Source organism: Mauremys mutica, chromosome 3 (assembly GCF_020497125.1).
Source record: "Mauremys mutica isolate MM-2020 ecotype Southern chromosome 3, ASM2049712v1, whole genome shotgun sequence".
Lineage (NCBI taxonomy): Eukaryota > Metazoa > Chordata > Testudines > Geoemydidae > Mauremys > Mauremys mutica.
The window spans coordinates 4,374,946-4,402,173 of NC_059074.1; the positions used below are offsets into that span (position 1 = coordinate 4,374,946).

At 43.5% G+C, this 27,228-nt stretch overlaps 1 protein-coding gene across 8 annotated transcripts in view; it reads right to left on the reverse strand.

Moving 5' to 3' along the window:
- DTNB (dystrobrevin beta) overlaps positions 1-27,228 on the reverse strand; it is a 354,166-nt gene that overhangs the window by 302,401 nt on the left and 24,537 nt on the right. For all 8 annotated transcript variants that reach the window (XM_045010065.1, XM_045010062.1, XM_045010063.1 and 5 more), the window contains exons 2-3: positions 24,015-24,082; positions 6,420-6,500 (exon numbers count right to left, since the gene is read on the reverse strand). In XM_045010065.1, the coding sequence (XP_044866000.1) occupies positions 6,420-6,500; positions 24,015-24,081 (148 nt within the window). In that variant the 5' untranslated portion in view covers position 24,082. The remainder of the gene's footprint in view (positions 1-6,419; positions 6,501-24,014; positions 24,083-27,228) is intronic.

Genomic DNA, 27,228 nt, shown 5'->3' on the forward strand with positions numbered 1-27,228 from the left:
TGATCTAGTGTACTTGCACTTTCAGAAAGCCTTTAACAAGGCCCCCACCAAAGGCTCTTAAAAAAAGTAAGCGGTCATGTGATAAGTGGGAAGGTCCTCTCATGGATCAGTAACTGGTTAAAAGACAGGAAACAAAGAATAGGAGTAAATGGTCAGTTTTCAGAATGGAGAGAGGTAAATAGCATGGTCCCCACGGATCTGGTGGTTTGGGACGTATGCTGTTCAATACAGGTCTGAAAAAGGGGGTAAAAGTGAGGTGGCAGAAGTTTGCAGATAATATAAAATTACTCAAGATAGTTAAGGCCAACACAGGCTGCAAAGAGGTACAAAGGGATCTCACAAAACTGGGTGACAAAAAGGAAGATAAAATTTGATGTTGACAAGTGCAAAATAACACACATTGGAAAAGAAATAATCCCAGCTATACATAAAAATTGATGAGATCTAAATTAGCTGTTACTAATCAAGAAAGATCTTGGGTCATCATGGATAGTGTGACAGGGTCAAGCCAGATGGCTACAGCAGAGTAATAGAAGGCAGATATATTAGCCCCAGGTTAAGTAGGTCCCCTTTCCCTGGGTAAGGTAACGGAAGGTTCCAGAACAATCAGGAACTTTCTGGAAACAATTAAGGCAGACAGGCTGATTAGAACACCTGCAGCCAATCAAGAAGCTGCTAGAATCAATTAAGGCAAGCTAATCAGGGCACCTGGGTTTAAAAGGGAGCTCACTTCAGTTTGTGGTGCGCGTGCGAGGAGTTGGGAGCAAGAGGTGCAAGGAGCTGAGAGTGAGAGGGTGTAGCTGCTGGAGGACTAAGGAGTACAAGCGTTATCGGACACCAGGAGGAAGGTCCTGTGGTGAGGATAAAGAAGGTGTTTGGAGGAGGCCATGAGGAAGTAGCCCAGGGAGTTGTAGCTGTCATGCAGCTCTTACAGGAGCCACTATAGACAGCTGCAATCCACAGGGTCCTGGGCTTGAACCTGGAGTAGAGGGTGGGCCCGGGTTGCCCCCAAAACCTCCCAACTCCTGATCCAACACAGGAAGATCTCTGAGGCTAGCAAAATCCACCAATAAGCACAGGACCCACCAAGGTAGAGGAGGAACTTTGTCGCAATAGTTATCTGAAAACATCTGCTCAGTGTGCAGCGGCAGTCAAAAAAGCTAATAGAATGTTAGGAACCATTAGGAAAGGACTAGACAATAAGACAGAAAATATCATAATGCCACTATATAAACCCATGGTACACCCACACCTTGAATACTGCATGTAGTTCTGGTCACCCCATCTCAAAAAACCATGCATTAGAAATGGAAAAAATACCAAAAAAGGACAACAAAGATGATTAGCAGTATGGAACAGCTTCCATATGAGGAGAGATTAAAAAGACTGGGACTGTTCACCTTAGAAAAGGCGACTAAGGGGGAAGATATGAGAGAGGTCTCTAAAATCATGAATGGTGTGGAGAAAGTGAATACGAAGTTTTCTTTAACTCCTTCACATAACACACAAACCAGGGGTCACCAAATGAAATTAATAGGCAGCAGTTTTTAAACAAATGTAAGGAAGTACTTCTTCACACAGCGCAGTCAAGCTGTGGAACTCATTGCCAGGGAAGCTGTGACGGTCAAAAGTATAACTGGGTTCAAAAAACAATTAGATAAGTTCATGGAAGATAGGTCCATTGATGGCTATTAGTCAAGATGGCCAGGGACGCAATCCCATACTCCAGATATCCCTAAACCTCTAACTGACAGAAGCTGAGACTAGACGACAGTGGATGGATCATTTGATAAATTGCCCTCTTCTGTTCATTCTCTGAAGCATCTGGCAGTGGCCACTATTGAAAGATAGAATACCAGGCTAAATGGACCATTGGTCTGACCACTATGGCCTTTCCTATGTTCTTATAGCTGTTCTAGCCTTTTGCCCTCCTGTGCAGGAGCCTCAAGTGCTTGATGCTTTCCTGGAACGGGCTGGAGTCAGCTCAATGTCCACCTGATCCAAAGCTTCTGTGAAATTTCCTGAAATACATGTTCCTTCTGCTTTGGGCAAAGTTGTGGAGGACATTGTACTCCAATCACACATTAATCAGCACCCAAGTGTAGTTGGAGGACCAGGCAGCTGCTCTCAAAGTAGGATCCACATTTACTTATATTGCTCAAAAGAGTATGGCAGAAACCTGTTCTGATATGGTCACCACAGCTCGCTATTATTGGTGAAAACGGGAGGACAGGGTCCTTTATAGTTTGAGTAGGACTCAAGAAGAAAAGCATTCAATGCATTGTGGGACTGGGGGTGGATGAGTACTGACACTCGAGACTGGTACAAGCTCCTTAACTCCACATTGCAAATTGGTATGGATATGGGGTCATGTCCGAGCCTGAGACACGTACTTACCCACACACCTCAGACACACTAGCTTAGTCACCCTCCACTCACCTTCATGCTTTTGGGGTTTAAACAAGGACATTGGGGGATTATGGGACAAGACAGATGGACAGTCGCTATTGTAGACATACCCTCAGTTAAGTAGGTTTTAGTGAACCCAATATCTGCATTTTAAATTATAAATAAAACACTCCCTTCTTAGGCCTTGTCTACACACACAAGTTACACCGTTTAACTTAAGTTGTGATGTTGCACCAATTTAGGTCTTGTCTACTTTGCACCACAGTGCAGACTTCGGGGATGTGAAATGGAGAGTGCAATTGTTGCACTCTAAGGCCTGGTCTACACTGGGGGGGAGATCAATCTAAGATACGCAACTTCAGCTACGCTATTCTTGTAGCTGAAGTTGCGTATCTTAGATCGACTTAGATTGACTTACTTCGCGTCCTCACGGCGCGGGATCGACGGCCGCCGCTCCCCCTGGTGGAGTTCCAGAGTCGACGAGGAGCGCATTCGGGGATCGATGTATTGCGTCTAGACGAGACGCAATACATCAATCCTCGATAGATTGATCACTACCCGCTGATCCAGCGGGTAGTGTAGACATACCCTAACTGTCCCACACAACTGCTGCTGTTGCGAACAAAAAGGTACCTAGCTTGTGTTAGCATGGTCTTTTTTGAAAGAGGACTATGTTAAAGCAAACTAGACACCTTTTAGTTAGCGCCAGCAGCATCCATGTGGGACAGTGAGAACAGAACACTTCGGGGATGTGAACTGAAGAATGCACCAAAGTCTGCGCTGCAGCGCCGCGTAGACATAGCCCTAGTTAAATTGGTGTAATTGTGTGGTCACTACAGTGTAGTCTACACAGACTTTGTACCAGTATAACTATTTCAGTTAGGGAGTGCTGTATTTAGTAATTACAATCATTGTACTGGTATAACCCCTATTGTACAGGAATTTTACAACTTTTATTCCAGTATAGAGCACCTTTATATTGATGTAATGGTTTCCACAATAGGAGGGTTATAATGTTTTTACCAGACTAATATAGTTGAGTGTCTATTGTGTTTACACAAGTCGTACATCAATTTAAAGCAATAGCCATAGATGAAATTGCACTGCCTTACCTAAATTGGTACAATATCATATCTTTAGTTACAGTGGTGCAACTTTCTGTTTAATCCAGGCCCTAGTTTCACAAGACTTTTACTTCCTTGGTACTTGCACTGTCATAATCCTAACAGTTTTTCAATTTGTCACCATTCCAAGATAGCCAAAACCTGAATTTCTAATGTAAAAAACAAAAATAAGACTTCCAAAAAGAAGTTTCAGGCCTTCTTTACACTTCAAATACATCATTTATTGCTTAATACTTATTTCCCTTTTTAGCTCAACCTTAAATAATTCACATGAGAAATTCTTAAAACAAGATGGTGTTGCATATTTTGATGTTCTTAGATCCTCCTACCACATTGTGAAAAGCTCAAAATGAGTCTTGAATTTGCATCTTCCACATGACAGTACATGTCATAGGTCTCACCCCCACTTAGAGCTGTTGGGTTCCAAAATGGGGACCTGCATGGACTCCTCTAAACTAAAATCCTAGTTTAGATCTGGTAAAAGCTGCCACCACCCAATAATGTACGTGTATTGGGACACAGTCCTTCCCCCAAATCCTTGGGGATCCCAAGAGCCCCAAATCCATGGAGTTCTTACACCTAGGAGAAATAAACCATTCCCCCCTGCTTCCTCCCCCCTCCCTTTTCCTAGGAGAGATACCGGGATCCAACTACAGAGGGATGCCGTCCTCCTCCCTCCTCCCCTTTCCCTGAGAATTCACCCAAGGAAAGATCAACCAAGTCCTTAACAGAAAAGATTTATTAAAGAATAAAAAGAAAGTAACTGTCTCTGTAATACCAAGATGGAACAATACACAGGGTCTAAACTTATCAATCTCTGGAGAGAATCCCCCCTCCTTTCTTTCTCAGTAAAAGCAATAACAGTACAGAAGTAAAGAAATTCTATAGCAAAACACAGAATTGCAAATACAGAAAGCAACTCAAAAGACTAATCCGCCTTTTTAACTAATACTCACTATACTAGATAGTAGGAAATACTCCAGGAGAACTTGGAGACATGTCTGGTCTTTCTTAGATCCAAAGAGAGCACAGAGCAAACAAGGAACACAGACAAAGGCTTCCCTCCACAGAGATTTGAAATTATCCTGTCCCTTGATTGGTCCTCTTGTCAGGTGTTTCTCAGGTTACTGAGCTTGTTAACCCTTTACAGGTAAAAGAGACCTTAACCCTGAAATACTTATTTCCCTTTTTAGCTCAACCTTAAATAATTCACATGAGAAATTCTTAAAACAAGATGGTGTTGCATATTTTGATGTTCTTAGATCCTCCTACCACATTGTGAAAAGCTCAAAATGAGTCTTGAATTTGCATCTTCCACATGACAGTACAGTACAGTCAGATTTCTGTGCTGAGTCACTGACCAGGCCAAGTTAAATACACTTTATTGTACATTGTTATGTAAGGCTGTCAAATCCATGCTTTTGGTTCTTTTGACTCTATCAATGATGTAACCCCACATCACTGGTGACCTTTCCTTTTTCTTCCTATTATCCATTGTCTGCTGCCCAAGATAAGTCATGCTATATTTTGGTTGGACTGAAACAAAGACTGGTTTACATTTTTCAGAAAGTATGCTTGTAAATGGGTATTTTTCTGTCAATATTTTTTGTGTGAGACCCCAAAATAAATTAGGCAGATTCCTTCTCCACACTTGCAAGAATGAAACATACATCATGCTTCTAAAATGGTGTAAAAGCGAATCTGAAAACAGTAACTCTACTAGAACAAGCTTTATATTCACCACTGACTTGCCTCCTAGTTAATTACAAATTTTGCTTTATTTACTAAGAGGAAGCTGAGACCCAGCTTCACTTCTTTCTTTTTAGAAATATTTAGCTACCATAATAGAAACCCTGATCTGAAAACTTTCAGAACTTTATCCTTGGGCCATCACGAATGGAACCATAGCAAAAGAGACCATACTAGAAGGTTAAAGCCACCACTTCAGGACACTATCCCTCTACTAGCTATGAGAGAGAGCTGAAAACACAAGCTTTTTAACAAGATAGGTTATAAAAACTATACAAGTAACAGCTAAAAATAAAGAGCTTTGCAAAAATTCTATAAACAGTATCTTGGGCTGATCCAGGGGAAGTATTTTTCACTCACCTCTATGAATTAAGAGGCAATTGTTGTCCTCAGTGCACAGCTGATTAAGGGGTTCTCCAAAGGAATGAGAAGAGAGAAAATAATCCTCTCCCAAACCACACAGACAATCCCTTTGGCAGGTGCACCATCCCCCCCATTCGATTGCAGCACACAATATTGCACACCTTCTGCACAGGTCCCCGAAGTCATGCTCTGTCTTTCCCCACAACTGAATTACACCAGTTCCACTTTATCTAGGGTCATCCAAGGGAAGGAAGGATTTGTTCTTAAGTCCATAAATCTACTCTGCTTTGTGCTCCACAGCGATCAACACAATAGATTACAAATATAATGCAATAACCTAGTTTGAAGAATTAATGTAAAGACTATCATCATACATTACCCTGTGGATTAATCTTTATTAACGAACTATAAGATCAATGAACTGTATGAGAAAACACTGACTAAAATACGACAAAACTTAACTTCTTAGATCATACTGTATGGTAAATATTCATAAGTGAATTATATAATCAGCTAATATTCTACCTAAGATTTCAAGAAGTGCAGATAAATACTGCACATGCCTTAATTTTTAAAATTTCACTTATGTTTTATTAATGATTCCATCACTGTTTTTAATTTCTAAAATAAAGTAAAATCTGTTTTAAACTATAGTTTCCGCAATTGCCAAGATATAATCTTTACTCTTTAAACTTGCATGTATAGCATATTCCCAAATCAAATACATATGTAGTAATCAACCTGCTTATGGAAGGGTACAGTGTTATGACTTACGATTACATCTTTTCTGCACAAATCTCAGTTTGCAGGCAGTCCGATATGTTGAAAGTCTGATGACATCAAAATTCTGAGCCCCTATAAATCAAAATGAAAAAACCCTATTTACTTTTCAACCTTTTTTCTTTAAACATTCAGTTCATGTGGTAAAATATTTCCCTCAAGTACATTATTGCCTGGTGCTAGTTAATCAAATCTAAACCTTTGTCATTTTTCAACTGTGAACTCCTCAAGGTATAGAAATTTAGTATGTGCGACGCTTAGGAAATGTAAGAAAAAGCACATTATAAACTGATGCAAGTTTGGGATAGCTATATTATTTCCAACTGGCAAATTCATATGTGTATTATGAAAATAAGCCCAAGTGACTAATAGTAGAGACTTTCTACTGTCACAAACACTTATTTGTTCATGCCACTTTTGAAAGAATTTTGAGATTAAAGTCATTTGACTTTACAATGTGAGGCAATAGATATTATATTTTAATTTAATTAGTTTGTGCCACCTTCAGAGACAAAACAATTGGAAAAAAATGATTACTTGGTACCTGTATAGCAATTGTTCTTCCAGATGGATTGTCCACAGATACATTCCACTGTTGGTGTATGTGCACCCAGTACACTTGAGTCAGCACGGGTGCAATGATGAGAAGGACATGGGACCCAGTCTCCCCCCCCACATTGGCCCCTGACCAGAGGCAGGTGTCATAACAGCAGAGCCCCTTCCCCACTGGCATAATGGAGAGATGGCCAGGCCAACTCTAAGTGGCATTGCAACCTTATCACCCACCCCGGCATTTGCAGTCCTTCTGACTCCCATGGGCACCAGGCACCCCAACCCCCAGTCCTCAGGAGGGTGGGAGAATTGGATCCAGGCTTTTGGCACCTACTGGGGAAGTAGAGACAGGAGAATGGGGTCTGGGTGTCCCAGAACTGCCTGGCCCCTGGTGGGTATGGTGCTCTCCATGCTGACCACCTCTCTGGATAAGAGCCCAGGACTGGCTGTGGGATAGGGAGATTGCAGGCTGTGGGATAGGGAGGGTGCAGGAGGCAAGCTCAGAGCTGGGTGTGGGGCAATGTTCGGGAAAAGAGTACAGGGCTGGATGTGCAGGCAGAGAGTGTGGGTCTGGGTGCAAAGGCAGCATTGGATAACTCAGGACTGGGCATAGGGGACAGCTGTCAGAGAGCTCAAGGCTGGGTGTGGGGATAGCGGTGGTTGGGAAGGGATCAGAGTGTGCAGCACTAGGAGCAGAGAAAGAACTCTGGGACCCCTCCTTAGGAAAATTCTGGCTGTGCCAGAAATTTTTGGTAATAATACTGTTGGAGCAGTGCACATGCCCTGCCTGTCATGTCTGTAATGGAGGGCTTAAAGAGTGGGACTATCTCAACTCCTTCATACCAGAAACTTGGTAACAACTCAAGCAATGGGGTACGAGGGAGGGTGTGGAATATATATGTGCACAACACATTTTGAAGAACAGTTACTGTACAGATAACACTTTTTTTCCTCCTTCAAATGATTGTGCATATATACTAGCAGTTCTTATTTCAGGTGGTGGAGTCTACTGGAACAAGGACTGTAAAACTGATTCACCAAAGTCCACAACCAACCTGGGATGCCTGAGTAACAGTGCAGTGTCTCAAAAAGGTATGTACTGATAACCATGTAAGCAGCTTTGTAAACATCCAGGATGGGCACTTTACTGAGAAAGTAGCTTGAAACCTGGTAGAATGGGCATTAGAACATAAGAACGGACATACTGGGTCAAACCAAAGGTCCATCAAGCCCAGTATCCTGTCCTCTGACAGTGGCCAATGCCAGGTGCCCCAGAGGGAATGAACAGAACAGGTTATCATCAAGTGATCCATGCCCTGTCACCCAATCCAAGCTTCTGGCAAACAGAGGCTAGGGACACCATTCCTGCCCATGCTGGCTAATAGCCATTCAGGGACCTATCTTCCATGAATCTATCTAGCTCCCATTTGAACCCCATTATAGTACTGGCCTTCACAACACCCACTGGAAAGGAGTTCCAGAGGTTGACAGTGCGTTGCGTGAAAAAATACTTTATTGTGTTTGTTTTAAACCTGTTACCTATTAATTTCATTTGGTGGCCCCTTGTTCTTATATTATGAGAAGGAGTAAATAACAACACTTATTTACTTTCTCTATACCACTCATGATTTTAGAGACCTCTATCATATCCCCCCTTAGTCGCCACTTTTCCAAGCTGAAAAGTCCCAGTCTTATTACTCTCTCCTCATACGGAAACCGTTCTATACTCCTAATCATTTTTGTTGCCCTTTTCTGAACCTTTTCCAATTCCAACATATCTTTTTTGAGATGGGGTGAACACACCTGCACATAGTATTCAAGGTGTGAGCGTACCATGGATTTATATAGAGGCAATATAGTATTTTCTGTCTCATTACCTATCCTTTTCTTGATGATTCCCAACATTCTGTCCGCTTTTTTGACTGCTGCTGCACATTGAATGGATGTTTTCAAAGAACTATCCACAATGACTCCAAGATCTCTTTCTTGAGTGGTAACAGCTAATTTAGACCCCATCATTTTATATGTATAGCTGTGATTATGTTTTTCAATGTGCATTACTTTGCATTTATCAACACTGAATTTCATCAGCCATTTTGTTGCCCAGTCACCTAGTTTTGTGAGATCCTTTTGTAGCTCTTCGCAGTCTGCCTGGGACTTAACTATCTTGAGTAGTTTTTTATCATCTGCAAATTTTGCCACCTCACTGTTTACCCCTTTTTCCAGATTGTTTATGAATATGTTAAACAGGACTAGGCCCAGTACAGATCCTTGGGGGACACCACTATTTACCTCTCTCCATTCTGAAAACTGACCATTTATTCCTACCTTTGTTTCCTATCTTTTAACCAGTTACCAACCCATGAGAGAACCTTCCCTTTTATCCCATGACTGCTTATTTTGCTTAAGAGCCTTTGGTGAGGGACCTTGTCAAAGGCTTTCTGAAAATCTAAATATACTATATCCACTGGATCTCCTTTGTTCACATGCCTGTTGACCCCCTCAAAAATTCTAGGAGATTGGTGAGGCATGATTTCCCTTTACAAAAACCATGTTGACTATTTCCCAACAAATTATGTTCATCTAGCTGTCTGACAATTTTGTTCTTTACGATAGTTTCAACCAATTTCCTGGTACTGAAGTCAGGCTTACTGGCCTGTAGTTGCCAGGGTCACCTCTGGAGCCCTTTTTAAAAATTGGCGTCACATTAGCTATCCTCCAGTCATTTGGTACAGAAGCTGATTTAAATGATAGGTTACAGATGACCGTTAATAGTCCTGCAATTTCACATTTGAGTTCCTTCAGAACTCTTGGGTGAATCCCATCAGGTGCTGGAGACTTATTACTGCTGAGTTTATCAATTTGTTCCAAAACTTCCTCTAATGACACCTCAACTTGGGACAGTTCCTCAGATCTGTCACCCAGAAAGAATGGCTCAGGTTTGGGAATCTCCCTCACATACTCAACAGTGAAGACCGATGCAAAGAATTCATTTAGTTTCTCTCTCACAGGAGTGGTTAGATAAATCATAACAGGTCCTTATACAAAATGAAATCCACTGAGATTCATTGAGCAGAGCTGCCTTCCCTTTCATTCTTTTGCATAGGTCATGCTCCAAATTGTCTCATACTACTGATATAAAAGGACAGAGCTCTGCAAACATCCAGAGAATGAAGCCTTTTCCCCATGACTGTGTGAATGATGTTTCAGGAGGAAAAATTGGCAAGCAGACAGATTGGTTTTAGTGAAAATCCAGAATGATTTTCAACACACTTTGAACGCAGCCTCAAAGAGACTTTGTCCTTGTGGAGAATCATGTCAGGTGAGTCCGCCATAAGAGCCTACAACTCAAACTCTCCTGACAGATATGATCACCACCAAAGAATCATTATTTTCGCCAATAGGTGGAAGAGAAAGCAAGAAGCCATTGGCTCAAAAGGGGGGCCCATAAACCACAACAGGAGAACACTGAGATCCAAGGCGGAACTGGATCCCAAATAAGTGGGTAAACTCTGATAAGCTCTTTGAGAAACATGACCACCATGGGATGTGAAAAAACACAAGGTACCCTATATCAGTGGGTGGATAACTGATATGGAGACCAATGGAAGTCAAAGACTCAGGACTCTCAGTCCATCCTATTTGAAAACATCAAAAACTTAAGCCTGAGTAGAAGACAGCTGATAGGACACAGCCCAGGCACAGAAACTTTTCCATTTAGTGAGGTAGGTCGATCTCATAGATGTTTGTCTTCTGCTGATCAGGATATTCTGGACTTCCTGATAGCACAATCTTTCCAAGCAGTTTAACCAATGACAATCCACAGCACGAGATGTAGTGTGTGGGTCGCAATGCAGAACTCTGCCCTGATCTCTGGTCTTAATTCAGTGCTGCAGAACTATCTGTGTTGTTCATCCTTGTGCAAAGACTAGGAGCCCTTCTTACATTTAACTCAGTCTTTTACCAATGATCTCTTACAGAACTTTGATGAAGGTCCTGGAGAAGCAAAACAGCATCTAATTTTCACTATGAACTTTGAATGCTCTTCTGAGATGCAACTAAAGGAGCACTTTTTGTAGAGAAGTACTCAAGCTCTATCAACAAAAACAACGAGGAGTCCTTGTGGCACCTTACAGACTAACAAATTTATTTGGGTATAAGCTTTCGTAGGCTAAAACCCACTTTTAGCCCACAAAAGCTTATGCCCAAATAAATGTGTTAGTCTCCAAGGTGCCACAAGGACTCGTTGTTTTTGCTAATACAGACTAACATGGCTACCGCTCTGAAGCTCTATCACGAAGCAGTAAACAGGATCAGAGTAGGGCTGAATCACCTTTCCAAAAGGAGTTCTCTGGACTTCTTAGTTAGAGATAAGGACCTGCAAACTGAACATCTGTCCTTTGCCTAAACAAAATAAACAAACTGAATGCCCATTGTTAGATGGCAATGTATCTCTGCAGGAGTCCTGCTGTTTAAAGCCTGGAGACTTTTGCATATTTACAGCAGTGCAAACTCCAGGAAGGAATTAAAATAAGAGATCATTCTAAGGGATAAACTACTGCTAAGCTAACACTATAACTATTTACAATCAGAATTTAACCACACTACCCAGCTAGAAAGAAACTACATCTCCAAGAGACACAGGGCGCTCTGATTCTCATCACAGACAGTAGGAAGGAAATGCGAGTGAGTCATAGCGGTCCCGCCCTTCATGCCATCAACTGCAAGCATGAGGACACATACGGCACATACAACTACACCAACAGTACTGCTACCCAAAGTCTCTCACTCAAGTGCACTGGGCAGACCCACCAACTGCAGAATGTATAAGTGCACAACCACTTGAAGGCAAACTAAAAAGTGTAAGACTTGAGGAAAACTGTCTATAATATTTTTTTTGGTAATCCAATGTGTTAAAATATTAAGACTATATTTCTTTCATGAAAAACTGGGAAAATATACTATTTCTTAGGAATATTACATATGACTATTTCCTATTCAGTCTGATATTGCTTCCTGACCAAATGCATAGAGTTAAATGAAGGAGACTGTAGAGGGGGTTGATAAGGAACCCAGGCAGAGTGAGACAATACAGCTTCTCAGTACCCACGTCAAAAGAATTAAGATGACAATGGCTGGGCCATCAATTGAGAGAAGAAACAACCTGCCTGGCAAATTAAGATGTTTTATCCCTTCCCAAGCCTAGGGTTCAGATCAAAAAACCCTGAGGGGTTAAAAAGGTGCCCGATAGAAAAGAGGAGGGAAAGAAGGGGGGAGAGTGGTCAGCTCAGTTGGAAGCTCACAGAGGGAAGAGAGTCAGCATGCAGTGATCCTGGACACAGACAAACTGACTTGAGAGCCAGGGTCTGCAGCAAAATAGCTGTAACTTGGTGCCCAGAAGCACGGGCGCCAGAACCAGGGAGGTCGGGGGGGGGCCATATCCCTCCCACTTTTCGCCATGGCAGACACCACCCCCTTCCCCCTCCTCTCTTCCCCAAAGCCCCGCCCCCCAGCCAGGCCAGCGTCCACCAGCCCGTGGAGGGCCCGAGAACAACCCCCAGCCCATGTCCCTGCCCCCTGGGCTCCCTGCCCAGCCCAGGTCAGGTGGAGGTGGAGGGTCGACGACCCCACATTGGCTCCCCACAGCTGCCCGTGCAGCTCTCCCCAACATGGCTCCGGCTGGGGAGGGGTGGGGAACGACCCTGGAGCTGCAGTCCAGGGTTGTAGTAAGAGACATACAGGCAGCTATAGGGAGCCGTGGACCCTCAACATGAGTTGGGGGCTGCTCTTGGTGGGCCCCCAGCACTAGGGGCAGGTGGAGAGTCCACCACATGTCCCCACAGCTGCCCACGCGGCTCTTATCATGGCTGAGCTGCAGCTCCGAGTCCCCACCCTCTGGCCAGAGTAGGATCAGGGAGAGCTGCATGGGCAGCTGTGGGGAGCGTAGATCCCTCCACTGCCCGGGGCAGAGGACCTGGAGGGGGGACATGAGCAGGGGGCTACTTTCGCCGCCCCCTCGCCCCACGAGGGGAATGCCAAGGGTAGTTTTTGTTATTTCTAAATCTACTTCTCTAAGCTCCAGGTATCTGTCACTGGGAATGTTTGCCCTGTAGTGCCCCCTGCTGACCTAGTGTAGTGCTGCAGGTAGTGCTGTAAATGGTGGCCGCCCCAGACAACACTCCCTTGTGACCTTGCATGGCTCTACAGGTACACAGCCCTCAGGGTTCAAGAATAAGAATATAACAACGGCCATACTAGGTCAGACCAATGGTCCATCTAGCCCAATATCCTGTCTTCCGACAATGGCCAATGGCAAGTGCTTCAGAGGGAATGAATAGGACAGGTAATCATCAAGTGATCAATTCCCCGTCGCCTATTCCCAGCTTCTGGCAAACAGAGGATAGGGACACCATCCCTGCCCATCCTGGCTAATAGCCACTGATGGACCGATCCTCCAGGAACTTATCTAAGTTCTTTTTTGAAACCTGTTATAGTCATGGCCTTCACAACATACTCTGGCAAAGAGTTCCAGAGGTTGTCTGTGTGTTGTGTGAAGAAATACTGCCTTTTGCTTGTTTTAAACCTGCTGCGTATTAATTTCATTTGGTGACCCCTAATTCTTGTGTTATCAGAAGGACTAAATAACACTTCTTTATTTACTTTCTCCACACCACTCATGATTTTATAGACCTTAATCATATCCCCCCTTAGTTGTCTCTTTTCCAAGCTGAAAAGTCCCAGTCTTATTAATCTCTCCTCATATGGCAGCCATTCCATACCCCTAATCATTTTTGTTGCTCTTTTATGAACCTTTTCCAATTCAAATATATATTTTTTGAGATGGGGCAACCACATATGCATGCAGTATTCAAGATGTGGGCATACCATGGATTTATGTAAAGGCAATACAATATTTTCTGTCTTATTATCGAGTCCCCACCCTCTGGCCAGAGTAGGATCAGGGATAGCTGCATGGGCAGCTGTGGGGAGTGTAGATCCCTCCACTGCCCGGGGCAGAGGACCTGGAGGGGGGACATGAGCAGGGGTCTGCTTTCACCGTTCCCCCCCGGAACAGCTAATTTAGACCTCATCATTTTATATGTACAGTTGGGATTGTGTTTTCCAATGTGCATTACTTTGCATTTATCAACATTGAATTTCATCTGCCATTTTCTTGCCCAGTCGCACAGTTTTGAGATCCTTTTGTAGCTCTTAACTATCTTGAGTAGTTTTGTACCATCTGCAAATTTTGCCACCTCACTGTTTATCCCTTTTTCCAGATCATTTATGAATCTGTTCAATAGGACTGGTCCCAGAACAGACTCCTGGGGGACACCACTATTTACCTCTCTCCATTCTGAAAACTGACCATTTATTCCTACCCTTTGTTTCTTATCTTTTAACCAGTTAACAATCCATGAGAGGACCTTCCCTCTTATTCAATGACAGCTTATTTCACTTAAGAATCTTTGGTGAGGGACCTTGTCAAAGGCTTTCTGAAAATCTAAGTACACTATATCCACTGGAGCATAAGCTTTCATGGGTGAATACCCACTTCGTCAGACACATGTATTCATCCACAAAAGCTTATACTTCAATACATCTGTTAGTCTATAAGGTGCCACAGGACTCTGTCGCTTTTTACAGATCCAGACTAACACGGCTACCTCTCTGATACTTATATCCACTGGATTTCCCTTGTCCATATGTTTGTTGACCCTCTCAAAGAATTCTAGTAGATTGGTGAGGCATGATTTCCCTTTATAAAGACCATATTGACTCTTTCCCAACAAATCATGTTCATCTAGCTGTCTGACAATTCTGTTCTTTACTATAGCTTCAACCAATTCTCCTGGTACTGAAGTCAGGCTTACTAGCCTGTAATTGCCAGGATCACCTCTGGAGCTTTTTTTAAAAATTGGCGTCACATTAGCTATCCTCCAGTCATTTGGTACAGAAGCTGATTTAAATGATAGATTACATACCACAGTTAGTAGTTCTGCTATTTCAAATTTGAGTTCCTTCAGAATTCTTGGGTGATACCATCTGGTCCCAGTGACTTATTACTGTTTAATTTATCAATTTGTTCTAAAAACCTCCTCTAATGACACCACAATCTGTCACCTAAAAAGAATGGCTCAGGTTTGGGAATTTCCCTCACATCCTCAGCCGTGAAGATGCAAAGAATTCATTTAGTTTCTCCACAATGGCCGTATCCCAGTTTAGTGCTCCTTTAGCATTTTGATTGTCCAGTGGCCTCACTGGTGGTTTAGCAGGCTTCCTGCTTCTGAAGTTCCTTAAAAAAAATTGCTAATACTTTTGGAGTCTTTGGCTAGCTGTTCTTCAAATTCTTTTTTGGCATTCCTAATTATATTTTTACACTTCATTTGCCAGAGTTTATGCTCCTTTTTATTTTCCTCATTAGGATTTAACTTCCACTTTTAACTGCTTCTTTTACTTTGTTGTTTAACCATAGTGGCATTTTTTTTGTCCTCTTATTGTGTTTTTTAATTTGGGGTACACATTACACAAACCCAGAGTCTTTAAGCAATATTCCCTTCCCCTGGGGTCCAAATTATTTAGTTCAAACAGTTTCTGCTAAAAACATATCCCCTTTAAGTTCAGGTGTCTTCCCAGCCCTCCTTCTTAGGGTGAGGGGATTTCAGTCTCGGCCTGTAGGCTTGGAGAAGCTAACAGGTAGCAGTTATCCTGCAGCTGCTGGGAGCTCCTCTCTTTTAAGGGAGTGTCCCTCTCCAGGAGCACCTCCCTGCAACTGAAGCATTATAGTCTTATCTGAGCAGGTGCTCATCATTCAGTTAACAGCCTAGATGGGCTCATTGTCCTTGAATTAGCTCACCACAAGTATGGAACATAAGCACACTAGAATGGCCATACTAGGTCAGGCCAAAGGTACATCTAGCCCAGTACCCTGTCTTCTGACAGTGGCCAATGCCAGGTGCCCCAAAGGGAATGAACAGAACAGGTAATCATCAAGTGATCCATCGCCCTTTCCTAGCTTCTGGCAAACAGAGGCTAGGGACTCTACCCATGCCCATCCTGGCTAATCAGCCATCAATGGACCTATCCTCCATGAATTTATCTAGTTCTTTTTTGAACCCTGTTATAGTCTTGGCCTTCAGAACATCCACTGGCAAAAAGTCCCATGGTTTGTCTGTGTGTTGTGCGAAGAAATACTTCCTTTTGTTTGTTTTAAACCTGCTGCCCATTATTTTCATGTGGTGACCCGTAGGTTTTATGTTATGAGAAGGAGTAAACAACACTTCCCTATTCACTCTCTCCACACCAGTCATGATTTTATAGACCTCTATCATATCTCCCCTTAGCATCTCTTTTCCAAGCTGAAAAGTCCCAGTCTTGTTAATCTCTCCTCATATGGAAGCCGTTCCATACCCCTACTCATTTTTCTTGCCCTTTTATGAACCTTTTCCAATTCCAACATATCTTTTTTGTGATGGAGCGACCACATCTGCACGCAGTATTCAAGATGTGGGCGTACCATGGATTTATAAAGCGGCAATATGATATTTTGTCTTATTATCGATCCCATTCTTAATTATTCCCAACATTCTGTTCGCTTTTTTGACTGCCGCTACACATTGAATGGATGTTTTCAGAGAACTATCCACAATGACTCCAAGATCTCTTTCTTGAGTGGTAACAGCTAATTTAGACCTCATCATTTTATATGTATAGTTGGGATTATGTTTTCCAATGTGCATTACTTTGCATTTATCAACAATGAATTTAATCTGCCATTTTCAGACCCAGTCACCCAGTTTTGTGAGATCCCTTTGTAGCTCTTCACAGTCTGCTTTGGACTTAACTTATGTCTTATGGGTCCAGATTCCCCTTAAAGGGGCCAGCTCTTCGTTTTGAAGAAACTGCTTCTGTGTCACTACGTATTGTTACTGTCCACAGGCTCCCAAAAGAGAACTTTGGCAGGGTCCAAGCTCAGTTGGATCTGCTAGGAGGTAATAGTTGGAATCAGGGAGGTGTAACTCACAGACCCAGATAGTGGTTGGATTGTGAGATCCCACCCCAAAGAGGAGTAGAGGCATAGGCCTGCCACTTGGAAGGAGTGAACTCTGTGAAGTGGAATACAGTTTCAGAAGAGGTGCTCTACTTCAGGTGAATGTAGAACAGTGCCCCTCAGAAGGCAGGAGGGACGTCGGATTCATTTGAGTCGTACAGGTAAGTACAGTTAGGCCAACTATGGCATCAGCCCTGAAGTCTTGAGTGATTGCATAGTGCTCAGTGAATGTGTGGACAGAGGCCCAAGTGGCCACCCTACAAATCTCTAATATCAGAACATTGTTAAGGAACGCTATCAAGGTAGAAAAAAGATCACGTGGAATGCGTTCTGATGTGCATAGAAGGATCCATGTTCCGAATACGATAACTCTGCTGAATGAATGTGGACATCCATTTAGACAATCGCTGAATAGATATTACACAGCCTTTCAAACGCTTAGTAGTAGAAATGAAAAGTCTAGGACATTTCTGGAAAGGCTTGGCCCTTTCCAGGTAAAATGCTAATGGAAAATGGATTGGTTGGTTCATATGAAAGGATGATGTTACTTTCGGTAGAAATTCTGGGTGTGGACGTAGCGTGACGTTGTCTTTGAAGAATATTGTGTAGGGAGGATCAGCCATGAGCGCCCCAATCTCACTCACCCGTCTGGCAGAAGTAAAAGTGACCAGAAATACCACTTTCATGGATAAATGCAGCAGGGAACAGATGACTAAGGGTTCAAATGGTGGTCCAGTGTGGCATTTCAACACCAGATTGAGATCACAGAATGAGGTAGGTTGGCAAACTTCTAGGTAAATGTTCTGGAGACCCGTGAGGAAGCGTTCAGTAATTGGGTGTGCAAAGATCGAGTTCCTGTAAATGTCATGATGGAATGTAGTAATGGCTGCGAGATGGACTTTGATTGAGTTCGTTGCTAAACCCGAGCCTTTCAGCTCCAGCAGGTATTCTAACACTAATGGTGGTGGTGCTGTGGAGGCCATCAAATGTTTTTCTTGACACCAGAAGGAGAATCCCTTCCATTTTTGAAGGTAAGTATTACATGTGGTCACTTTCCTGCTATTTAGTAACATGTTTAACTTGTTCCAAACAGGTTAGTTCGCCGTGATGGAACCATGTAGGAGCCACATTTTTTAATATGGAGATATACCTATCTCATAGAACTGGAAAGGTCATCAAGTCCAGTCCCCTGCCTTCACAGCAGGACCAGGTACTGTCCTTCCCTCTCTCCCCCGATCCCTCAAGGATTGAACTCACAACCTTGGGTTTATCAGGCCAATGCTCAAACAACTGAGCTACCCCTCCCCTCCCAACGTGTAGGTGGAGTTTCTCCAGATTCGGGTGAAGGGCGTGACCGTTGTTCTGAGACAGCAGGTCCAGACGACGAGGGAAAGCTCAAGAGTCGCATATTGCCATGTGCATCAGGTAAGGGTACCATGCTTGTCTGGACCATGTTGGGATAACTCTGGCCTTTGGTCTATTTGTATCTTGTGTATCAAGCGCGATGAGAACAAGTCGATGAGGGGAGTGCCCCACCGGCGAAAAATGAAGAGCAAAACTCTCCCATTCATTTCCCTTTTGAGACCATGAAAGAAGTACCTGCTTAGCATGTCCTCCATCACATTCTGACAGCCCAGAAGGCAGGAGGCTGAAATGTTTATGTTGTGGTGCATGCACCAGTTCCACAGTTTCATGCTTTGGTGCATAGTGAGTGAGATCGAGCACTCCCTTGTCGATTGATGTAAAACATGCAGGCAATGTTGCAGTCATGATGCAAATGGATTCATTTTTTATGTGCAGTAGGAAGTGTCTGCAGGCATTATGGACCGCGCATAGTTCTAGGAGATTGATGAGTAACAATCTCTGCAGGAGACCATTTGCCTTGAACCGTGCGCAGGTGCATATGGGCGCCCCACCCTATCAGCAAGGCATTCATCGTGATTACTATTGATGGGGGTTCCTGTTGGAACAGGATATACATGCATACATTTTCTGGTCTTGTCCACCAGTGTAGAGAGTCCAAGATATGGGGTGGTACTTTAAGTCTTTTGTGAAGGCTGTGCTTGCTGGATATGTATACCGAGCTCAGCCAGCCCTGTAGGCAGTGAATATGTAGTCTTGCATGTCATACCACAAATAATGTGACTGCCATGTGTCCTAGCAGTTGCAGGACAGTATGAGCCAGTATTTGGGGACTGACTCTTACCTCTGAGATAAGGTTTGTCAGAGTTGTGAATCTGTTCAGGGGCAGGGATTCCTTGGCTTCTATGACATTGAGATGTACCCTGAGGAAGTCCAGTTGTTGGACAGGGACTAGAGTGGATTTTCATTCATTTATCTGTAGTCCTAGATCCCTGAATAGTGTGATCATTGTCTGGACTGAGTCCATTGCTTCCTATTGAGTTGGGACTTTAAGAAGGCAACAATCCAGGTAGGAAAAAATCATTATTCCCTGTTTGTGTGGATGTGCCACTACTACCGCTAGGGTTTTGGGAGAAAACTCTGGGTGCGGTAGATAGGCCAAAAGGTAGTATTCTTTACTGCAAGTGTTTGTATCCTAATGTGAAATGCAGGAATTTCCTGTGAACGGGGTGTATAGTAATATGAAAATATTGGAGGTCATCTTGGAAGTTGAAGACTGAAAACCAGTCCCCCTTTTGCAGCGCTAGAATTATCATGCCCAGTGTCACCATTTAGAACTTTTGAATGCATATGAACTTGTTCAGTTTCCTGAGATTCAAGATAGGCCTCCATCCTCCATTCTTCTTCTGAGTCGAGAAGCAGTGGGAGTAGAACCCCTTCCCCATGTATTGCAAAGGTACTCATTCCGCGGCACCTAGTTGTAGAAGATGATTGACTTCTTGTTGTAGCAGGAGCTTGTGAGACGGGCCCTTGAAGAGGGATGGGGGTGAGTGGGTAGGGTAGGTGGTCGGGCGGTAAAGGGGATGGTATATCCCGATTGTACGATCTATAACACCCATTGGTCCGTTGTTATTGATGCCCAGATGTGGTAGAATGGGCGAAGGCGATGTCCAAACCATGGAGACAGATCAAGTGAAAGCACTGCTTGGTGAGGAAAGTCATCTAGACCCTCGACCAAAACTTCAAAATTGTGGCTTGGGCGGAGCCTTTAGAGAAGTCGACAGTTGAACTTGAGGTGCTCTCCATCACTATGATAGTTGGTGATGTCTTTGGTTCTCATATTGCCCCTTTTGTTCTCTTGGTTGGAAGAGGAATCCCTATTCTTCTGATAAGGCTGGTACCGTCTTCTCTTCGCAGGTGGAGCGTAGATCTCCAAAGTGCAAAGGGTGGCTCGAGAGTCCTTCATTGAGTGGACCACCTCATCTGTCTTGTCTGAAAAGAGCTTCTCTCAGTTGAAAGGTAGGTCCTCAACCTTAGTTTGGAGTTCTTTAGGTATGCCAGAGGATTGTAACACAGGATGCCCAGTGCATGACTATGGCTGTGGTTCTGGCTGCCATGTCCGTGACGTCCAAAGACACTTGGAGATCTGTTTTGGTTACGAGTTGCTGTTTCTGTGTCGTCCCCTACTTCCTGAGCCTCCGCTGGTTGCGGGGTGGGAGATGTAAGATTTAAACCTCAGTTCGCCTCTGTGAGCTGTGGGTGGCCTGGATTGAGGCCCTGGTAAGTTGCCCAGGGTTCCCCATGTGCCCACTGCATTGGGAAGGCCATCGGTGGATACATCCACAGTGGTCTGTACCACAGTTGGGCCAGCTGGTTATGAGGTATTTAGGACCCATCTGGCTCCAGGTTGGTCGGTCTTTCAGTGATGAGTGGTGCGGCGAGAAAGTGCATGGTTCCTGCACAACATCATCATCATCATCACTGGACGAGTGTACCATGCCATGAGAAGTATGGGAATTTCCTCCATAACTTACAGGAGAGCCCTCGGTATCAATTAGTGGGGACTGCGGTGCCAACGACACAACCAAGTCTCTTTGTTGCAGTAAATTCTGCAGCAATTCTGATGTCAGTGCCATCGACACCGATGGTGGCGCTCTCATTGGTGCCGATGTCAGTGCCGTCAGATGTAGTGTTGATTTAGTCAGCGCAGCCAGTGCCAACTGCAATGTCAGTGCCGGGGGCAGAGGCATGGCTCCTGAGAAGATGCTCGGCACTGGGTCCCTTATGGGCAAATTCAGTGCCATGGAGGAGGCATGCTGCCATCTGTGCCTTGACTCAGTCTCCTTCGCTCGGGATTCGGTGCTTCTCAGAACATCATAGGTGCTCACCCAGAGCATGGGTTGGCATTGGGGGTAGTGACCTGGCAGAAACCCGTCTATGTTTCCACAGTGGTCTCTGCGGAGACATCTGCATCCTCTTCCTCAATGTTTTAGAGAAAGGCATGTCTGGGTGAGGGTGCCCTGTGATGTCATCACCAAACAAGGCTGAGGATGATGCCAATGCTGCAGGAACCTCCATGTCCATTGGTGGTCCAGCAGCTTGCTCCCCTGGGTCCTCCTGCACTTGTGGGGTCTTAACCCTGGAACCCTCGAGCACTGGAGGGGAACGCGATACCGAGGCCGCTGGCCTCCGAGGCTCCTGACACCGATCGGGCAGCCTGGGAAGGTTGGGTGAACCCCAAGGGTTCCACGGGTACCATGGCGCCAGCCACTGCGCTTGGGGCCACAGGACAGGATTCGGTGCTGATGATGTAGGCAGCACCACAGGTACTGGGATTTGTCCCACAATCAGGGAATCTCACTCCATGCTGGAGCTATAAGTACCAGGCGACCAGGATTGGGCGGAGCAGTAGCTCTTGTCTGACCGGTGCCGGTTGCTATGTCAAGAAGCCGACCTATCCGAGCAAGATGGACGTCTTGGTCGGAGTCTCAGGGACTGATGGTGTTTGGCAGATCTGCGGTGGACACCCAGCGATCTACACCTCACGCTACTCAACCAGTACTGGGACGTAAAACGGGACCGGGAGCAACTATGGGCTGGTTGTTGGATCTTCCTGAGTAGAGGGATCTCCTTCTTGGAGACGGGCAATGACAGCCCGGCGATCAGCGGTCTCTGATCTCCGATTGGGCCCGAGCCATTGGAGACTGGTCCTAGAGTTCTTACCAGGTGACATGTGCCTCAGAGGGTCTGTGCCAATCCACCAGCAAGGAATACCTGGAGTCCCTCAATTGGTACCCCCGGTGCAGGGACCGAAGAGGACTCCGCTGAGCCTGCCTCTCTAGTCCTGAGGCATGACGGCTTCAGGTGGTCGAGCAATGGCAGGACGTCCCTCTCAATGAGGAACGATGCCGCTAAGTCAGGGACACATGCATAGGTCCCAGCACAGGTTTTCCCTGAGACCGGGGTACCACTGGAACCAGTGTGGGTGGCACCAGGAGCGTTAGGATCTCCTGAGCTGTTTGAAAGGCTTCGGGCATCAACGGCACCTGAAGTCGGCCAAGGCCTACACCTCTATCTGGAGTCACATGCGAAGTATGGGATAGGCTGCACTGCTCGACTTGAGCTGGGACCCGACTTCCTGAAGGAGGCGTTGAGCTGCCCAGCCCGGGTCTTGGCTCGCCCCAGCCCTCTCCTTTCCCTTGCAGGAAGTAGGAGATCTTCCCCTCAGTCTTTTTTGGCTTCTTGACCAGAGCTGTGGAGGGAGACCGGTGCCAGCTTGTGGACGGTGCCCGCGGAGCACTGCGCATGGAGGCCACGGTGCTTGGAGCAGAGTTGGACTGCTGTTCCAGTACCAGAGTGAGTGGTGACTCCATTAGGAGCACTTTAAGACGGATATCGCACTCCTCCTTCGTCCTAGGTTTGAAGGACTTGCAGATACAACACTTGTCATTTATGTGCTACTCGCCTAAGCACCTTAGGCAGCTGGTATGTCAATCACTGACAGGCTTAGGCCGTTTGCAGCGATTGCAGGGCTTAAAGCCTGGGGACTGGGGCATGCCCAGTCCCCCGGCTGAGTCCCATTTGGGACTACAAGAACTTCAAGAACTACTACTAAGGGTAACTAACTGTAATAACAACTACCTACTACTATACTACAAGTCCTACAGAGTTCATAGAACAGAGAATGAGATAACACTAGCCAAAGCAGCAGATGTTCCAGCACCGTCACTGGGTGGCAAGAAGGTGAGGGTGGGAGAAGCCGGCGGCACCCCTTATACCGCGGCACATATGCACTGCTCCAGGGGGTGCCAGAGCCAGTCCCTTATGGATACTGTTGAGGGAAAAACTTCCAGCACCAGTGCATGTGGCGAGCACACACCTAACATGAAATGGACATGAGCAAGTACTCAAAGAAAATAGTATGTGATCATGTAAATTAAAGAATACCATAAAAACTGGAAAAAGGAGGAAGAACTAGGGATACATAAGAACTTTAACTCTGGCTGAGTTTCCTGACTTGAGTGTTTCCCTTAGAAACTGCTAACACTAAGGTTGCAAGTACTGAAATTATAAATGTATAGTGTTCCATAAATCCACTCTTTCTTTGGAGTGAAAAAAGGTATGGTTATATTGTTGTAGTTTCTTTTAAAACTCTGTAGCGGAGTTACTATTTACTGAGTACATCCTTGTGGCCACATATTTTGTAGGTACCCCACCTCAGTTAACCCCACTCTTGCAGGCCCCTTAAGAACTCCATGCAGCATTTCATGTGGCTAACAGGATCCCCACACAGGGCTGGTTTAATAACACAAGTAATTCAAGCAATCCTCATGGTCCACATGGCACTCTTCCTCTGTCCCAGTTTGACATCCTTCTGGCAGCCCCACCCTGGCAACTTCCAAAACCCCTGCATATTAGGGTCTTCCCTGCAGAAGCCTCTCTTACTTCCTGCAGTTGCCTAATCTTCCCTCTTCACTGCAGCCATCTTCTGCCCTTAATAGGGAATTACCTTATCCAACATAGGCATGCCTCTTCAGTAATCAGGGTTGGCCAGCCCCACACACTCCAGCAACAAGCCACCCTGTTACAAATACAGACGATTTATCTGCAACACTGTGACTTACTCATTTCCATGAATAGCTGTCTCTTCTCTGCCATTGTCCTTCTCCTCTTCCCACTCTCCTCAATCATTCTACAGACAAAAAAGTTAAAACAGTGTTAATGCTACCAATTCTTCTAGTACAAAACCAACATACTGCAAAGTTTATTTTCTTCATCAAGTGAAAGATTTTGATTTTGATCTGTTCTTGTCAAATCTAGTCAAACAACAGGTGAATACAAAGTAACAGGCAAAATCAGCAAAAAAGAAAATACTACTGTCAAGCAATTACAAAAATTAATCGTGATTAATCGCACTGTTAAACAATAGAATATCATTTATTTAAATATTTTGGATGTTTTCTACATTTTCAAATGTATTGATTTCAATTACAACACAAAATACAAAGTGTACAGTGCTCACTTTATACACCTCTACTCCAATATAATGCTGTCCTCGGGAGCCAAAAAATCTTACCGCATTATAGGTGAAACCGTATTATACTGAACTTGCTTTGATCCGCCGGAGCGCGCAGCCCTCCCCCCACCCCCGAGCGCTGCTTTACCGCATTATATCCAAATTAGTGTTATATCGGGTCGCGTTATATCCGGGTTGAGGTGTATTTACTTTTATTACAAGTATTTGCACTGTAAAAATGATAAACAAAAGAAATCGTATTTTTCAATTCACCTAATACAAGTACTGTAGTGCAATCTCTTTATCATGAAAGTGCAACTTACAAATGTAGGGGGGTTTTTTGTTATATAATTGCACTCAAAACCAAAACACTGTAAAACTTCAGAGCCTACAAGTCTACTCAGTTCTACTTCTTGTTCAGCCAATCGCTCAGACAAACAAGTTTGTTTACATTTGCAGGAGATAATGCTGCCTGCTTCCTGTTTAGAATGTCACCTGAAAGTGAGGACAGGAGTTCTCATGGCACTGTTGAAGCCGGTGTCGCAAGATATTTATGTGCCAAATGCACTAAAAATTCATATGTCCCTTCATACTTCAACCATGATTCCAGGGGACATGAGTCCATGCTCATGACAGGTTCTGCTTGATAACAATCCAAAGCAGTGCAGACTGACGCATGTTCATTTTCATTTTCTGAGTCAGCTGCCACGAGCAGAAGGTTGATTTTCTTTTTTGGTGGTTCAGGTTCTGTAGTTTCCATATTGGAGTATTGCTCTTTTAAGACTTTTGAAAGCATGCTCCACACCTCATCTCTCTCAGATTTTGGAAGGGATTTCAGATTCTTAAACCTTGGGTTAAGTGCTGTAGCTATCTTTAGAAAGCTCACATTGGTACCAATCTGCGATTTTTCAAATCTGCAGTGAAAGTGTTCTTAAAATGAACAACCTGTGCTGGGTCATCATCTGAGACTGCTATAACATGAAATATATGGCAGAATGCAGCTAAAATAGAGCAAGGGACATACAATTCTCCCTCAAGGAGTTCAGTCACAAATGTAATTAACACATTTTTTTTAAATGATAGTCATCAGCATGGAAGTATGTCCTGTGGAATGGTGGCCAAAGCATGAAGGGGCATACGAATGTTTAGCATATCTAGTATGTATATACCTTGCCTGTTCTCACTTTCTGGTGACACTGTAAATAAGAAAAGGGAAGCATTCTCCTGTAAATGTAAACAAACTTATTTGTCTTAGCAACTGGCTGAACAAGAAGTAGGACTGAGTGGACTTGTAGGCGCTGAAGTTTTACATTGTTTTGTTTTTGAGTGCAGTTATATAACAAAAACACCACTTCATTTGTAAGTTGCACTTTCACAACGAAGACTGTACTACGGTACTCGTATGAGGTGAATTGAAAAATACTATTTATCATTTTTACAGTGCAAATATTTATAATAAAAAATAATATATACTTTGATTTCAGTTACAACACAGAATAGTATATAAAAATGTAGAAAAACTCAAAATATTTAATAAATTTCAATTGGTATTCTATTGTTTAAAAGTGCAATTAAAACTGTAATTAATCGTGATTAATTTTTTTGAGTTAACCGTGATTAATTGACAGCCCTAGAAAATACATATTTTTAATCTAGTATTCTTTGGAACAGAGAGTTATCTTATGTTTTTGAAGTGCCTTTCACGCTTTTGGGTGCCATATTAAAATTATTAGCCTATTCAGAATGGCAAAAGTGATCTAAATTGGAAAACTCCTAAAGAAACATTGTATCAAGTAATATTATTGAAAGTATCTATATTGAGATTTTGCTTCTGCTAATTCAGATTTCCCAAAATTCCAAAGCATGCAAGAAAGCACCAATTTACATCGATATTTAAATAAAAAAAACACTTTTCCAACTTGGTGAAATCAAGATTGGACGTTTTCTAAAAGATATGCTTTAGGAATTATTTTTGGGAAGTTCTATGGCCTGTTCTATACAGTTGGTCTGACTAGATGATCACAATGGTCCCTTCTGGATTTAAAAATCTATGAATTCCATTTAACATCTCTTACTGACCATGATTACATTATTATATTCTCCTTAGTGACTGATACCAGATTTGAATCAACCCTAAAGAAGAGCAAGTGTAAGTGACTCAGCTTGATGTTGATATAAAACCAAAGATTTCATACAGGCAAATATTAACACAATATTCATCAACTACTTAAATATAAATGTATTGAAGATGCTTCAGGGCTTTATTGTTATTAAGTGAAAATAGCAGATTAAATTACTCCATGATATTAGAATCATTTTGATTGAAAGGAACTTCTTAAGTTAGAGATCTAGTTCACTGTCGTGCAACATGGCAGGACTGATTTCATTACGCCTCTAATGCATAATAAAAAATGAATAAGTATATAGTCTTGGCACTAAACTCATTCAGTGATAGACTTTCTACAGCTTCCCTTGGCAGCTTCTTCCACTACCTGTTAATATTTATTTTCTGGAAAGGATCTTGCATTATATGACACTGCATCTTGAAGGATCCCGAACCAATTTAATTACCCATTGACAATACAAACCATACACACACAAAGTACATTGCCCATATTTCTTTAATTTCTACATTTATATACATATTTAAGAAATCTTTTAACTCAGAACCATCAAGTTGTGCATGTAAATTGTCCAGTTTTCTGATGACAAGTTCAATAGTCTTTCAGAAACAGCAGCAGCATACTGTATAATTGTTGTTGCTCTTCTCTGGACTCTCTCCACATTTTTCTTAAAAGTGAATTGGACACAACACTCCAACA